This window comes from Anarrhichthys ocellatus, unplaced genomic scaffold, assembly GCF_004355925.1.
Source record: "Anarrhichthys ocellatus isolate YVR2014 unplaced genomic scaffold, GSC_Weel_1.0 scaffold11, whole genome shotgun sequence".
Taxonomy (NCBI): domain Eukaryota; kingdom Metazoa; phylum Chordata; class Actinopteri; order Perciformes; family Anarhichadidae; genus Anarrhichthys; species Anarrhichthys ocellatus.
Genome location: NW_022280041.1, coordinates 12232912 through 12247198, shown reverse-complemented (window position 1 = coordinate 12247198; position 14287 = coordinate 12232912). Strand labels below are relative to the sequence as shown.

Genomic DNA, 14287 nt, shown 5'->3' with positions numbered 1-14287 from the left:
GATCCATAGTTGTCCCCCCAGATTGAGATGTTACTGGGTCAGTGGGAAAAGTTGATTAGTTAAAGAATGTCTGCATAGGTCAGGGCAATCAATTTATATTGAGACAGAGAGATGATATATAAATATAAATATATTTGTTTTCCTTTGTCCCTCAATTGTTACCTCTAATGTAATGTAGTTGGAAACCAAAGCCTTTTAAGTGCATATGGTAAATGCTTTCAAAAATGTCAGACGTCATTTTAGTGCCTGCCTGGAAATTGGATAATTTATCTGCTTTGTATTCATTTAATATTTTACTGGCAGCATGGAGAGAAATCATAACCTGTTCATTCAATAATGGAAAGCAATTCGGAAGATTTACTCAAGTATTCAAGTACAGTTTTGAGGAACTTAACTTCAGCATTCCCACTTCATGCAACTTTCTACTTTTACCCCACAACATTTCAGAGGGAAACATATTTTTTTCTCGACTACATAACAGCAATATTTGCTAGGTACTTTCCAGATCACAAATTGAAATATAAAATATGTAATCATTATAGACCAAAAAAATGATTTGCTACCTTGTTAGAATTAGCACCACCATGGCCAACTACAACAGCAAAATGCTACTTTTGCTGTTGAAATAAATAATCATGATAACATCATTATATTTACAGTCTTACTGTTATTAATCGTAAAATATCTGAATACTTCAGCAACAACAAAACAATAAAACCAACACCAATTGAAACATCTAAGTCACAGGGGTCTCAAACTCCCGGCCCGCGGGCCAAGTCCGGCCCGCCACGTCATTTTATGTGGCCCGCGAATCCGCCAGCAAAAACAAAACAAAAAAAGAAAAAAAAATTTTAAGTTAGACTTGATAATAAAAATATCCCCATAGTCGAAATTATGAGATAGAAAGTCAAAATGATGATACTTAAACACACAGAAGCAGCTCTTTGGCTGGTTACTGTACACTTGAAATGGAAATGTATTGTGAGTACATTGAAGACTACTTTAAACGTGTCTTTAAAACACATGAAATACTTCATGTGGGATTGTGCAAACGCACCCTTGAAAGGATTTTAAGCATTGAACAAAGTTATCGTATTAACTTGTGTTTGATATTTGTCTTTGATATTTTCTTTAATAGTTTGATCTTTGAGAGAGTAACGTGGGTTTCTTAACCCTAAATTAAAAGGATTTAAGTTATCATAACAGAAATGTGCTTAAATATATTTTTACATTTATATAACTGCATGTACAATATTTTTACACTTGAATAAACAATAATCAAATGCAGCGACAGTTATTTACCAATATGTTAGGAGTAGTTACATTTACACACTCTTACACTTACAACCGGCCCTTTGAGGGCGACCGTGATGCTGATGTGGCCCAGAGTGGAAATGAGTTTGACACCCCTGAAGACAACTGTGTTTAATGTAATTACTGTAAATATGTCACTTGTGTATGTCGAACATAGTTTGATAGTTTTCTTTTTTTTTATTCTGAATTCACCATTTCCCATGAAGAAGAAGTATATCTGCATCTCCTGCAACCACTTTTAAATCACTTATTGCTGTAGCCATTAGACAATGACACTCTGACGCACATACTGGCCCTACAGCAAGTCCACATCGGATCTTTGCCAGGACTCAACCTAACACACAATTGTAGTGGAGATGAAATGTAAGTCTATTTGTCTCTTCTCTCAAGAATTACCAACAAATACAAATATCAGAATATAGCTCTTTAAGAGCACAGACAAAACAAGTACATTGGAGTTAAAAGAATCAAATCCATAGTTACCAACCCAAACAAAAACACAAATGTTTATTCCACATTAGGTTTTCACATATTTTTCTCAAAATATTACAATTGTTTAGTATATTAATATTTCACCCCATGTTGAAGCCTTGAGTTTGGCATTTTGGCTGTCGCCATCTTGGTTTTTGAATATCATGAAAGCATGATTCATGTTTTTATGGTTCTGTTTGAGCAACGTAAGGCATTTGATTGGGGTCAAATGAAAAAGAATGTAGTTAAATTTCATAGTTCTGGAAAGTTCTTGGGGATACATAAAGAAATGATGACTAACTTTATAATTTTACCACATCACACGGGCATTTGACACCTCCCAAATCTCTACATCATGTGACGCATCATGACTACATCATCTGCGTCTTACAAGCTGATTAGATAAGCTCTTGCCCGGGCATAGATCAATAAAAAAATATGTATATATGTGTATTAAACATGAAGAAATGGGTGATCCTGCTAAAATAATAGTTCCCTTATTTCAAGTTACAAAATTAAAACCAACAAAATAGTTGGTTCGTCTCCCCATTAACACATTGATGGGTAAAATCCATTACAAAGATTATGAAAGACAAAGTGTCATCCGTTGTAATGGACATAATAAACATTAAAAACTAAAATAAAAACACGAGTTGACATTAAAAATGTTGATTTAGTTCCATTTCTTCATGAAAGAATAGTTCGATTTTTACAAGTGGAATATTCTTATTATTCTTACCATCAGCAGAACATAAGCAGATGAGAAGAGCAGAGATTATCCAGAAATGTGAAGAGAAGGCCATGACCAGATTGTACCCCGGCAGCGGTGTACGCCAGCGATGAATGACACAAAATGCTGAAATTCAGCTATTGTAACTTGGAAACGGCCACACACACACGTGTCTCTCAAAGTTCAGCACATAAAGTGACTGACTCCGCTGGATCGGCTCCTCCTAAGCGCACACACCCATTGTCAGGGTGTACTGAACTGTCACAGGTGGCAGGATTAGCAGAGATAAGAGGAGCGAGCATGTCCATGATACATTCATTGCACATACACTCCCCTATGTTCCTTTACACTACAGGTGCGGTGATCAGTCAGCCCAGAGGATGAAGGCGAGTAATGATTCCTAAAGCAAGGGCGTCCACTTTGTGTCACTTATCCGTTATAACTCTTTCCTTGAAAATCTTCAGTCTTTACATCCGCAATCACTGATTTATTTTTTTGTCACTTTTTGATTTGATATGGTGAGCTTGTTGGCAAACAGTTGCTAGTTACACACCTATGCAATGTAATAATCGCAGTTGCATTGCCATTGCTAGGTGCTTTGCTTGGAGATTTATTCATTTTTATTGAAGTTGACAAGATCTGTACATAAAGTGTCAAAAGCATACAGAGGCTATTGTACACCAATTGTGGTTTGTATTAATATGATCAAACAATACAGCAGTGGTGGTTGCAGACACACTCTCTACTCAGTGCACTGTTCTAGTTGCTGATTATTTCATCTTTTTCATTTTCAAAGAGCGGCTACAGGTAGTGATTACGTAACAGGAAAGTGTTCATATGAATGCTTGTCCTCAGCGATTTCTATTTTTTATCTTACACTGTGAGTTTATTAGGTTTGAATGTGTTGTAACTCTGTTATGCTGTTCATTCTGTACACATATCTATCACACTTCTGTCCATCCTGATAGAGGATCCTCCTCTGTTGCTCTCCCTAAGGTCTCTCCCTCTTTTCTCCCTGTTAAATAGTTTTTTGGGGGAGTTGTTCCTGCTCTGATGTGAGGGTCCTGGGACAGCTGATGTCACATGTGTACAGATTGTAAAGCCCTCTGAGGCTAATTTGTAATTTGGGATGTTGGGCTATACAAAATAAATTGAATTGAATTGAATCAGAGCTCAGAGATAACAGCTGCATTGTAATGTCGCGTAGATCCAATATTAATACAGACTGACATAACTAGCCTCTGGGTAGGAATTTACATTTTCCATTTGAAAACAGAGCAAAAAAATCAGTGTGACACCTGTGTATTTCCATTGACCTCCAGAGCAATAAAGCCATTTACAAAACGATGACCGTGAAATGCCGCGAATACTTCATGATGAGCAGAATGCGTGGGGGAGTTCCCCACACACATATCAATTGACTCATGAGACAAAAATACGTGTTCTTTTACAATAACAATTTAGAGCAATAGTAATCTGATTGATTATTGGTTGTGATGAAAATCTTATAGTAGTTCAGTTTTCACATCCAAATGGAAAAGTTAAATTCAGTTACAATAATCCCGTACTGGCCTTTAGTGGGACCAAGACCAACTTCAGGATTCCAACCAATAGCACCATGTGTCCATATCTTGGCTGATTATTGTGGTCTGGCCCACAAACATTTTTTATTTTTATTTGAAACTGATATGTTGCTGATTAATGCATTCAATGCTTCAATTATCCTTTTTTTCTTATTTTACATCAACGCTAAATAACAGTATTTTATTGTCATAAATAAAGGTTATCGGTGTCAGCCCCTTACAGTACTGTAGCTTTTATTTCATGGCTCTGTAACTTTATAATTCCAATAACTCTACCAGAGAGAATACCATTTTTATGTAATTTGGTACCAATTATAAGGAAAGTGTATCTAAATAGTACAGTCCCAGTAAAGTAGTTCCAATTTCATTGCTTTTTAAAAAGTTGTATGTATATATGTGCTCTGAATGCAGGACTGCATTGAAGTATTGCTACTTACTTTAGTAAAGTTACTTTAGTAAAGTATCTGAATACTTCTACCGTTAACATTTATATTAACTGTATTGTATTGTAACAGATACCGAATGCTATGAAAATGTTAACATTAAACAATATCTAAACTATCCATCTTGCTGACCTTTATTCCGTATGAGGTAATAATGAACATTGTATCATCACAGTGACGGGACAGTTTGACGATGTGCTCTATAGGTTTTCGTTTCCCAGGAAAGTCAACGACACGCCGCTCTGTGCTGTCGGATCGGGACTAAGGCAGTTTAGGGCCCCGAGATAAAAGGCGCACAACAGATGTTGTAAAGCAGTAGAAAAAAAACAATTGCACCTGTACACTCCCTCCCAACTCTGCACGCCATCTCCGGCTATTGTTATTATCGTCAACACACGCCGAGTGTCATGGCAAAGCTGCTCCTTCATCTGGGAGGAGCAATTTTTCCCTGTGGTCATATGTTCACTGTTGATGAGTTATCATATAAATAATGAGTAACAGATGGAAACTTTACACGCAAAATCAAAAGCACGTCCTCGGCAGCAGAGTGAGCTGTCCATGCTCAGACCTTGCATCCCAGATCAGTTGCTGCACAGTGAACTCTTGCCAGTTGCCATAAACAAATCGTATATTCTTAACTTTATGTCTAGCTTATTGTTATACAACTTTATTTTATGTATAGTATATAGCTAGAATACAAGTCACTATAACGTAATATTGTGTTATAAAGTTAAAAGTAGGCTGCTGCACCTAGATTTGGTATCAGTGCAGAAACTCAGGTATTGTTTCTCCACTAGTTTGAAAAGCTTTTTAAATGACCTCTATCCCAGGGTGCAACACTGACTTTTGGTTGCCATCTTTAGTCAGTTTACATTTTGAGCAGTTAAGATACTGTGCAGTTATACGTCAGCTTGATAATAAAAATGTAACATAGAAGAATAAAAGCTTTATTACAGCATACACACACTTATTTGTAGTTGTGTGTTTTATCTGATACTTTAGTGTTATCGGTTAACGTGTCCATGCTCAAGTCCTGGTATGAATAAATAGCAGTCGTGCCGATGTTGTCATGATCTTCACAGATCCCTCACATATGAATCCTCCTCTACACAGTCGCCAATGATTGCTAACTCTGACAACAACAGTGGCAGACACATTCAATATTGGTCTCAGTAATAAGGTAGATTATGATTTTGCAGTAAAAGTTTTTTCCTTTGGGCATGGACATTAAAAAAGAGAAAAAGCTCCCTTTCACCTCTTAATGAGAGTGACATTTAGTCCTGGACTCCTTCGTAGAGGGGTGGACCATCTGCAGCTTAACACAGGCAACATGAAGGAGTTGGTGGTGGATTTTGGCCGGAGGAAAACACCAACGACCGCTCCGATGTGGACTCTGCAGGACTACAGACAGGGGACACCTGGACAGACAGGAGGATGCTGCACATGCCACGGAGCATCCTGGAGCACGGTTCCCACCCTCTCCACCATGTGCCGCTCACACACAGGAGCACCAGCGGCAGCAAGTCTCTGCTCCTTTTAGGTCTCTTTCCACTCTCGTGGATTACGAGACTCAGGAGGTAGAACGGTCGTACACTAATCAGAAGGTCGGTGGTTCGATCCCTGCAGTCCATTAACAATTTACCATAATAATCAAATTTGATATAATACATGGTTATCTATATGACCTTTCTAATGCATGTATGTACTGTTTAACCTGTTTCTATTTTGGATTAGCAACTTATCACTCAGTTACATTTCTTTTGTACAGTGGGTCTGCACCTCATTAATCTTTTTTATTTGAATTGATTTTGTACTTGTCCTCTATATATTTAAACGCCTTCTACTTTGTATTGCAACTGCTGCACAACAATTCCCCTCGAGGTAAATAAAGTGTAATCTTTCATCCTATTATCAGCAGGTCGATCGCTGAAAAGGGATTTTAATGAGGCCGTGGAAAAATCCAGTCACGACAAACCATTCATTCATTCAAGACAAAGAGTCAAACACTTATCATTTAACATGCCTATGCATACTTTAAAAGAGTATATGGAATAACATTTGTATTCGTTTGATTATTGTTTATATTTTAGTCATGTTAAGTCTTCCACACTAAAGATATATCCTTTCTATTGAAAACAGGAGCTCTCTGATCAGCAGGAAGAAACAAGTACTCAGCTTTGGTACCCGGCCTCCAGTCAGAGCTCAGCTTCCTTCTTCTAGCAGCACAGGGGAAACCCCTCAATGGCTTCTGCTGCCATCGCAGTGCAAGTCTGCAGGTGAACCCGAAACCCAGACACCCTTTCTGTTTGAATTTGATCTTTTTTTTCTGTACTTTATAGCGATTGTGGCAAAAGGGTTACAGACTAGTAATCAATATCATTTTATAGTGGCTTTGGCCACACAACTGAATTACAGTTAATCTCTCCTCAGCCTCACTGTTCCACTACTTGTAGCAAAACAATACTGATGGAAACATCTTGATTTGGCAAAAAGTATTTCCAAGAGACTCGAGCTGAAACCTTGAATTGATTAGTCAATTGACATAAAGTTGATCAGCAAGTCTTTTGATAATGGAATTATCATTTCAATAATTTTATAAGCAGAAATGCAAAAGAACAGCTCACAGATCCATGGCTCTGTAAATGGGAATATTGCTGTGTTTCTGTGATAGTAAAATGTAAATCTTTTGAATATTGTACTGAGAATCTGTTTTATTTCACTTTTTTTCTGACATTTTATAATCCAAACAAAAGAAAACAATCTACAGATCAATCAACAGTCACTGTAATTATAAACTTTATATTTCTCAAACCGTCTGATTACCTGTATTCATCCTCCGTCTGAAACGCTCCGTTTTAACGCCTGTCTCTTTAAGACCCGTCCTGAAAAACCCAAGTCTGGAATCTGACTTTCTACAAAATAAGAACCTTTAACAAAATGAGCCAAACTTTTCAATGCATCAGTGTTTAATGTTGTCTTAATAAAAGTAGCTTAACAGGAACTTTACTTTGAACGAGTAAGTAAACGAGACGATGAACCAGACATTCGTTGCCAAGTTTCAATATTCCAGATTCTCTGGTTCGATATTCAGCCCAGTAACCTGAGAGACAAATGATGACTAAACAACCCATAAATATAATGTACAATCATAGAATGGAGACACAACTAAAGCATACTGCACATTTGTTTTGATATATTTTGGCCTATTTACGCATCAACAGTTTCAGTGGCAGCATAAAAGGGTTGAGGGCGGGGCAGAGTCCCATCTCATCCGAGTCCCCCGATTGGCCCGATGCGTTAGTGCTCCCTGACGATTGGCTCTCAGCTTCATTAGGCTGCAGTTTGTTCACTCCGCAGGCTGTGACGTCACTACCATCAGCAGTCCGAGCAGCTCTCGGCTGACGGTTTGTTCTTTTGCCGTCTCGAGCACAGAGTCCATCCTTCAGCTCTTTAAACTTTTCTCCCGCCATCTTGGAGTTAGCGGTGGATGAGAGAAATTGGTACACCTGAAGACAACGCAAAATACAAAAATGAACAAACTTGTACAAATACCTTTGCAAGTTTGGTACGCACCAGGTCTGCGCCGGTACACACTGTACTTAAAGGGCGACTCCGTTCCTAAAGGTTAAAATTCTTTATTTATCTCCTGCTGGAGTGTACGCGCCAAACAGGAAGTCCACAGTTCCCTCGGGAAGCTACAGAATGATATATTTTTTGAAAAATGGACTCACCCTTTAACTCACATGCTGGTGATACCAGCTCCTGTTGAGTACGTTGGACTCAACAATTCCTATGCAGGCTTTACTGTGACCTGGACTTTGGGGCTTGCCTGAAATATATATATTTTTTATATATTTAATCTAATCAGGTCCAATAGCGTCATGTTATATTTCCACGGGTCTCTGGTCTGCGTGTCAGTAGAACTCAATGAACTGTAGCGACCTGTAAGGTCTTCTTTGCAAACCACAGCGTTTTGGTTCCATATCATTTAAAGGCGACACAGAGAGTAGGGCGGACGTCTTCAGTTTAATCGTGGGACAGACAATAAGAGGAAAAGTGGCGCTATCATAGACTTCCTTTCACATTAACGTCAGTATCAATAAATTAAAAGAAGTTGCCCCACTTGAGGGTCGACAGAATGGAGCAGAGAGCGGCTCCCCACCCCGCACCATCACAACATGTTATCCTCTGCACTTACTTTACTGCAGCAAGCGTTAGTGTGCAGCGCGGTGTACCTGGATCAGATGTTCGTGCAGTTTGTTGCAGTTCAGCAGGGGGAGCTCCTCTGGGAGGGACATCAGCAGGTCCAACATTATGGCACTCTCTGGAGGACGAGATTAGAAAAGTGGTTCACTTCAATGCAGCAGTAGGGAAATGTTTAAAACGCTAAGAACGACAGAGTACGGAAACATGGATGGTTACAATAGACAGTTGCTGTATGTGTGATGCATTGTAGAGGATCAAATTGATGAAGAAGATAAGAAGATCTCCGACTCACCCATGGGGGTGAGATGACAGTCATCATTCGGCTGGTGGACGCTGCTCAGGTAGCGATAGATCCTCTCAAAATCCACTACGCTCTTGACGCCGAATATCCTGGGACTGTCATCTGTGGCGTACTTGTTGGTGCGACCAAACTTGGTGTGGAATGCCGCGGCGGGGGTGGAGAGCGGGGGCTTGGGGGGGGCGGAAGAGGCGTCGGAGGATGGCGCGGTGCTGGGGACCGGAGTTTGATCGGTGGCAGAGGAGAAGGGCGCATGAGGACCAGATGAAGTGGACTTCGATGTAGAGCTGGTGGACATGGTGGTGGGGCTCTGCTCTGAGGGCTGCTGGGTAGTTTGGATTAGAGAGCTGCCAACGCTCTGAGTCTTTACCACTGCTACAGAGCCACAACCAGGTGAGACTTGTCCTGTAACTGGGGTCGCAGTCTGTGAGGTGGGTTGCGGAGATGAAGCGGGCACGGCGAGTATTTTTGCTGCTGCACCCGGTTGGCAGGAGGTGGCAGCAGACTGAGAGGTGGGGGTGCTAGCAGGTGAGGTTTCAGCTGCGGTAGGAAGCTGTTGCTGGGGTGAAGGGACAATGCCGTTTAGCACTCTATCCACTTGGGATGGTGCTGTGAGTCTTCTGGCTGGGCCCATGGCTGGTCCTGGAGTCTTGTGTACCAGGATAGGACGGGCTGTGTTGGTGCCAGGATGCTCAACTAAGAGGGAGGAAATCTTACGTTGTAAAAGCTGTAACATGCTCCTTTATCAGTGATGTGGAGGGAGGTAGCAACGCATCTGAGCACGGGTCAGGGGCCATGTTTAAAGTGACAGCTCTTGTTGGAAAGTCAATCAAACAACCACAACTACACTCAAAACAACCACAAAGACACAAAACAACCACAGACAGGTAATACAACTAACAAAGAGACATAAATAACCACTAAGGATGCAAAATAACTACAAAGACACAACACAACTACAGGGACTCAAAACAACTACAAACAGACAAAAAACAACTACAAACAGATGCAAATTGTATATCCATATATATTGATCAGCAATATTTGATAACACAGAGTAACTGGAGGTGCATACCTTTGATTGGCAACCGAGGCATTGGCCTCAGAGGGACAGTGCGACCAACAGGCCGGTCTGTGGGTGGTCTGTGGACCTGAGGGGGGTCACAGTTCCTTAGGGTGCAAGGCTCTGTGGACGACACTATCAGCATCTGAGAAACAGGGAGAGGAGGAGGATGGTGGGGGGATCAGAGCAACATGAGCCAAAGATGATGGCTTTTGTTTTTTTATACTTTGACATTCAGTGTTATTCCAAGTTGTAGGGGTGGGAATCACCAGAGATGCAGCGATACGATATTATCACGATACTGCGATACTCTCACGATACTGCGATATTCTGAGTATTGCGATACCATAGGCCTATATTACGATTTATTACTTTTTTCAACTTCAAATGTCCCCAAAGGAAAACTGTGTCAACATGTTTTATCTAATAAGATAAAGTTTTCAGTCTGTTCATCTCACTTCAATCATTTTTATTGCAGCAAAATAGGATTGTCAAGCAGACAGACTGACCAACAATGTCATAAATGTTGCATGAACCTGACAAACTGAATTTATTACTACATAGTCCAACTTAACTAAATGCAAACGTGTGGACTCAGTATATGAACTATAACTTATATAAGTAGGATATAAGAGCTATATAACTCAGTATAACTTGCGATTTTTTTATAGTTTACATATTAAAAGATCGATACTTGGCGTCGGTGTATCGATACAATTTCGCCACGCAAAATATCGCGATACTATGCTGTATCGATTTTTTCCCCCACCCCTACCAAGTTGTATCACTCCACTTCCATTATGTACAAGAACAACAATCAGAAATGAAGAAGACCGAGCCCAACATGAGGTACTGATATCTCGGCATGGCTTGCAGTACCTGGGAGAAAGCAGCGGAAATGGGTTCCTCTCGTGTTCCAGCCACAGCGGAGGCCATGCGTGTCCACTGCTCGATGGGCTTTCTGACCTTCTTCTCCTCCAATATCTTCTTCTTCAGCTTGTTGCTCGCCAGTGAGATCACTCTGTTCTTCAAATATTCCACCACAGACTGGATCTAAAGGAGGGGAGGGACAGTCTTTACCCACAAACACGAAACTACCCCAATACAGTGGTTCCAACAGTTTGGAACAGAAACAACTGGTTGGTAAATCGTACCTCTGAAATGGACCGAGCGGGCACGAATTTCCTCAGGTAATCGTAGTCGATGTCTGCGTTCCCTCGAGTGAAGCTGCGGGATATCTTCAGGGCTTTCAGGAGGTTCCTCTGCTCGAGTCGCGGCCAACGACGGGTCACTTTGGGCGGAGACCGCACCGGTTCGAGATGCAGGTTGCGATTTGGTTTAGTTCGTTTACGAGCAGGCGGCTTCATCTCGACTCACGTGGCAGGTCCAAACCCGACAACACCAGGCTGAAAGAGTCACGAGGCAAAATCGTAGTTCGTCTCGTGCAGCTCGGAGAGTTGTGTCCGTCTCTCACGAGATACAAACTTCTATTTGAACGTCAAACTGAATATAAAACGTGTCTTCTCGCAGACTGAGACCACCACGGCATCAACCCGCCTGCCTGCGTTCGGATCCAACGTAAACAATACGTCTTCCGATGCGATATTTTCAGAGTAAAAGCGTTATCTACAGATTCGATTAAAAAAGAAAAGAAAAAAAGGATGTGTACAAAAAACTAAATCAGGTGTCCAAATATATACTTTAAATTCCCCCTTTTAGTCTTGTTAATGGCTTGTGAAGTGTTTTCAAACAACGTATAAAATAATACATCAATTTAGGTCTTTGTCAATGCATAACTTAAATGCAAATTCAATATCCCTCCTTAAACTCATCAACCTATAGCATTTAACACTGTAAACGCTATATAGGCTCCCTGATTTCTGGGTAGTAATCCCAATACAGAGCATGTAATCAACACACACACCTTGCATCATTTCCCCTTTTCTAGTATAACGTGCAAAAAAAGCGGAAGTCACTCGATGTGGTACTTCGTCACTTTAATTTGAAGGCAAGGGGTCTAACTGCTTCCGGGTTGCTCTATTGGCGCGGGGGATATTTCGCCCTAATCTATTTCTTCCAGGTATTGTTGACAGGCCGTGCGCATTCCCCTACAAGTTCCATTACACTATGGTTATGGATGATTAACGTTAGCGAAGCCAACAGCTGACTCTGCGAGATGGCGGGATATGCAGCCTGAAGCATTTGAATGGGTATCAAAAGCAGTTTGACATTTTTGTACTTTCTGGGAAAATAAGAACTACTACTGCAACTCGTTAAATGTAGTTGAAAAAAAACACACACCCACTTTGGCAGCGGTGGGATTCGAACCCACGCCTCCGAGGAGACTGGAGCCTTAATCCAGCGCCTTAGACCGCTCGGCCACGCTACCGGTGTGGTTATTAGTAGCACATATTACAATAATAAATGTATTGTTAGGTATATAGATGAACAGGTGCTATACTCTTCTAGTTTGTTGAACCGTCTGGCTAACGCATTTGAAACAAATATTCTGCAAACACTATGGCTGATACATGCAAGGAGAAAAACATGAATGAAGACTTAAATAAAAGAGTTTAGAATGGGTTTGCTGGAGTGCATACTTCCCCAAATATAAGAAAGAGCAGAATAAGGCAAACACACTGTTTCATTTTGTAAACTAGATTTGAGCCAAGTGGAAATAATTAACATGACTTATTAAGAGCATGTGTAAATGCTAAGTCACATGATCAGGTGACATTATCCAGATAACACACCCAGGACATGTTAATACCAAGGACCAGCAGCTACTGTATGTTGCTTATTACTATGTAAATGTGTTGTAAGTGTTCTAATGAGCATGTTCTAATGCTTCCTGCTTTCTATTGACAAATTACATCCTCTTGAATATTTTTGATCAGTGTGCATGAACGTGCATGTTGTACACATGTCTTATGTGTGCACTTTTGTGTGTGTATGTGTGTGTGTGTTTGGGTGCTCTGCAGTGGCTGCATGATGATGTTGGTGGATGAGTCACCCAGTATTCACCACGTGACATCATGAATCACCGCACCTCTCCATGGGCAGAGCTGCAACCATCAACCCGCTCCACTCCTCCCTTATCTCATCCCTCCCTGTCATCTGGCACGCTCTCTCTCTCTCTCTCTCTCTCTCTCTCTCTCTCTCTCTCTCTCTGTTCCTCCACTCTCCCTCCTCTTTATTCTCACCAGCAGCCGTTTCATTTGGATTTTCATTTCAGTGCAGCCTTGTGTCTCGGCCTGACTCATGCATGTCCCATCTCATTCCTGTCTATCTTTTATTCCTGTGCATTCCTGTCACCCACACCACCCAGTCAGTTCACACATCCGTCCACGTTGTTCTGAGGTTGAATTACTGAACCTCGTTTGACAGCCTTTGGAAGTCCTCTCTATAGTTTCAGTGTTTCTCAAACACACCCACTGTGTGGGTGTTAGCACATCCCTGCAGCCCACAATCCCCACCTCCTGCTCTAACCTCTAATCACCCTGCTGAACACCCCCACCCTGGAGCAGCACGACGTATCAAAGCAAGCCGAATCCTGTCTTCTGCTCCCTCCCACCTTTAATTACTGTCTGTGCTGTAATCGGCCCGAGGGGCTACACAGGGGATTATCCTTCTTAACCCTAGATACGTTCATGATTTATTCATAAGGAGGAGAATGTAGTTTTCAGAATGCGCCGGATCGTCTTTGAGGCAGTTGTTGGCCTCATTCTGGTGACGGTGACATTGACAGTTGATCTCTTAACGGGTAACTAATGCGCCCAGCCTCCACGGCATCACAATGGAGCTAAATATAATTTTGTTTGTGCTGCCCACAGCTTTGACAAATTACTTCACCTTCATGTTTTACCTGTATGCAACCTAAGCCCGCTCATTTGTGATTGGTCAGTACTACATGGACTACAAACCAGAATGCTTTTGATACCACAATCCTACATATATAAAAATGTTTGTTCTAAAATATTTTACCTACCCTAGCTTTGAATTGAACAAGTGGAAACATGTCTCAAACCAACAGTTTGTTCCATTCCAAACTCTCTCAGGGATTATTTGCTTGATTTTTAATCAGATTTGCTGTTGATATTCAAGTTTCTCATGATGATTCCTAATGTCTCTCTCTTTCATTCTTACTTCAAAAGCCATCCATCATCCATCCATCCATAC

The 14287-nt window shown here is 41.0% G+C and overlaps 1 protein-coding gene and 1 non-coding gene across 2 annotated transcripts; both read right to left on the bottom strand.

Moving 5' to 3' along the window:
* Positions 1-7489: 7489 nt before the first annotated feature.
* Positions 7490-12056, bottom strand: snapc2 (small nuclear RNA activating complex, polypeptide 2). Its single transcript, XM_031851251.1, has 6 exons — positions 11263-12056; positions 10988-11161; positions 10121-10253; positions 9040-9741; positions 8777-8865; positions 7490-8047 (listed from the first exon to the last, which is right to left on the bottom strand). The coding sequence occupies exons 1-6, from the start codon at positions 11473-11475 to the stop codon at positions 7745-7747; spliced, it is 1614 nt and encodes a 537-aa protein (XP_031707111.1). The 5' UTR covers positions 11476-12056; the 3' UTR covers positions 7490-7744.
* Positions 12057-12415: 359 nt separating this feature from the next.
* On the bottom strand, positions 12416-12497 carry trnal-aag (transfer RNA leucine (anticodon AAG)). Its single transcript has one exon. It is a non-coding gene; the product is annotated as a tRNA-Leu (tRNA).
* Between the last annotated feature and the right edge of the window lie 1790 nt (positions 12498-14287).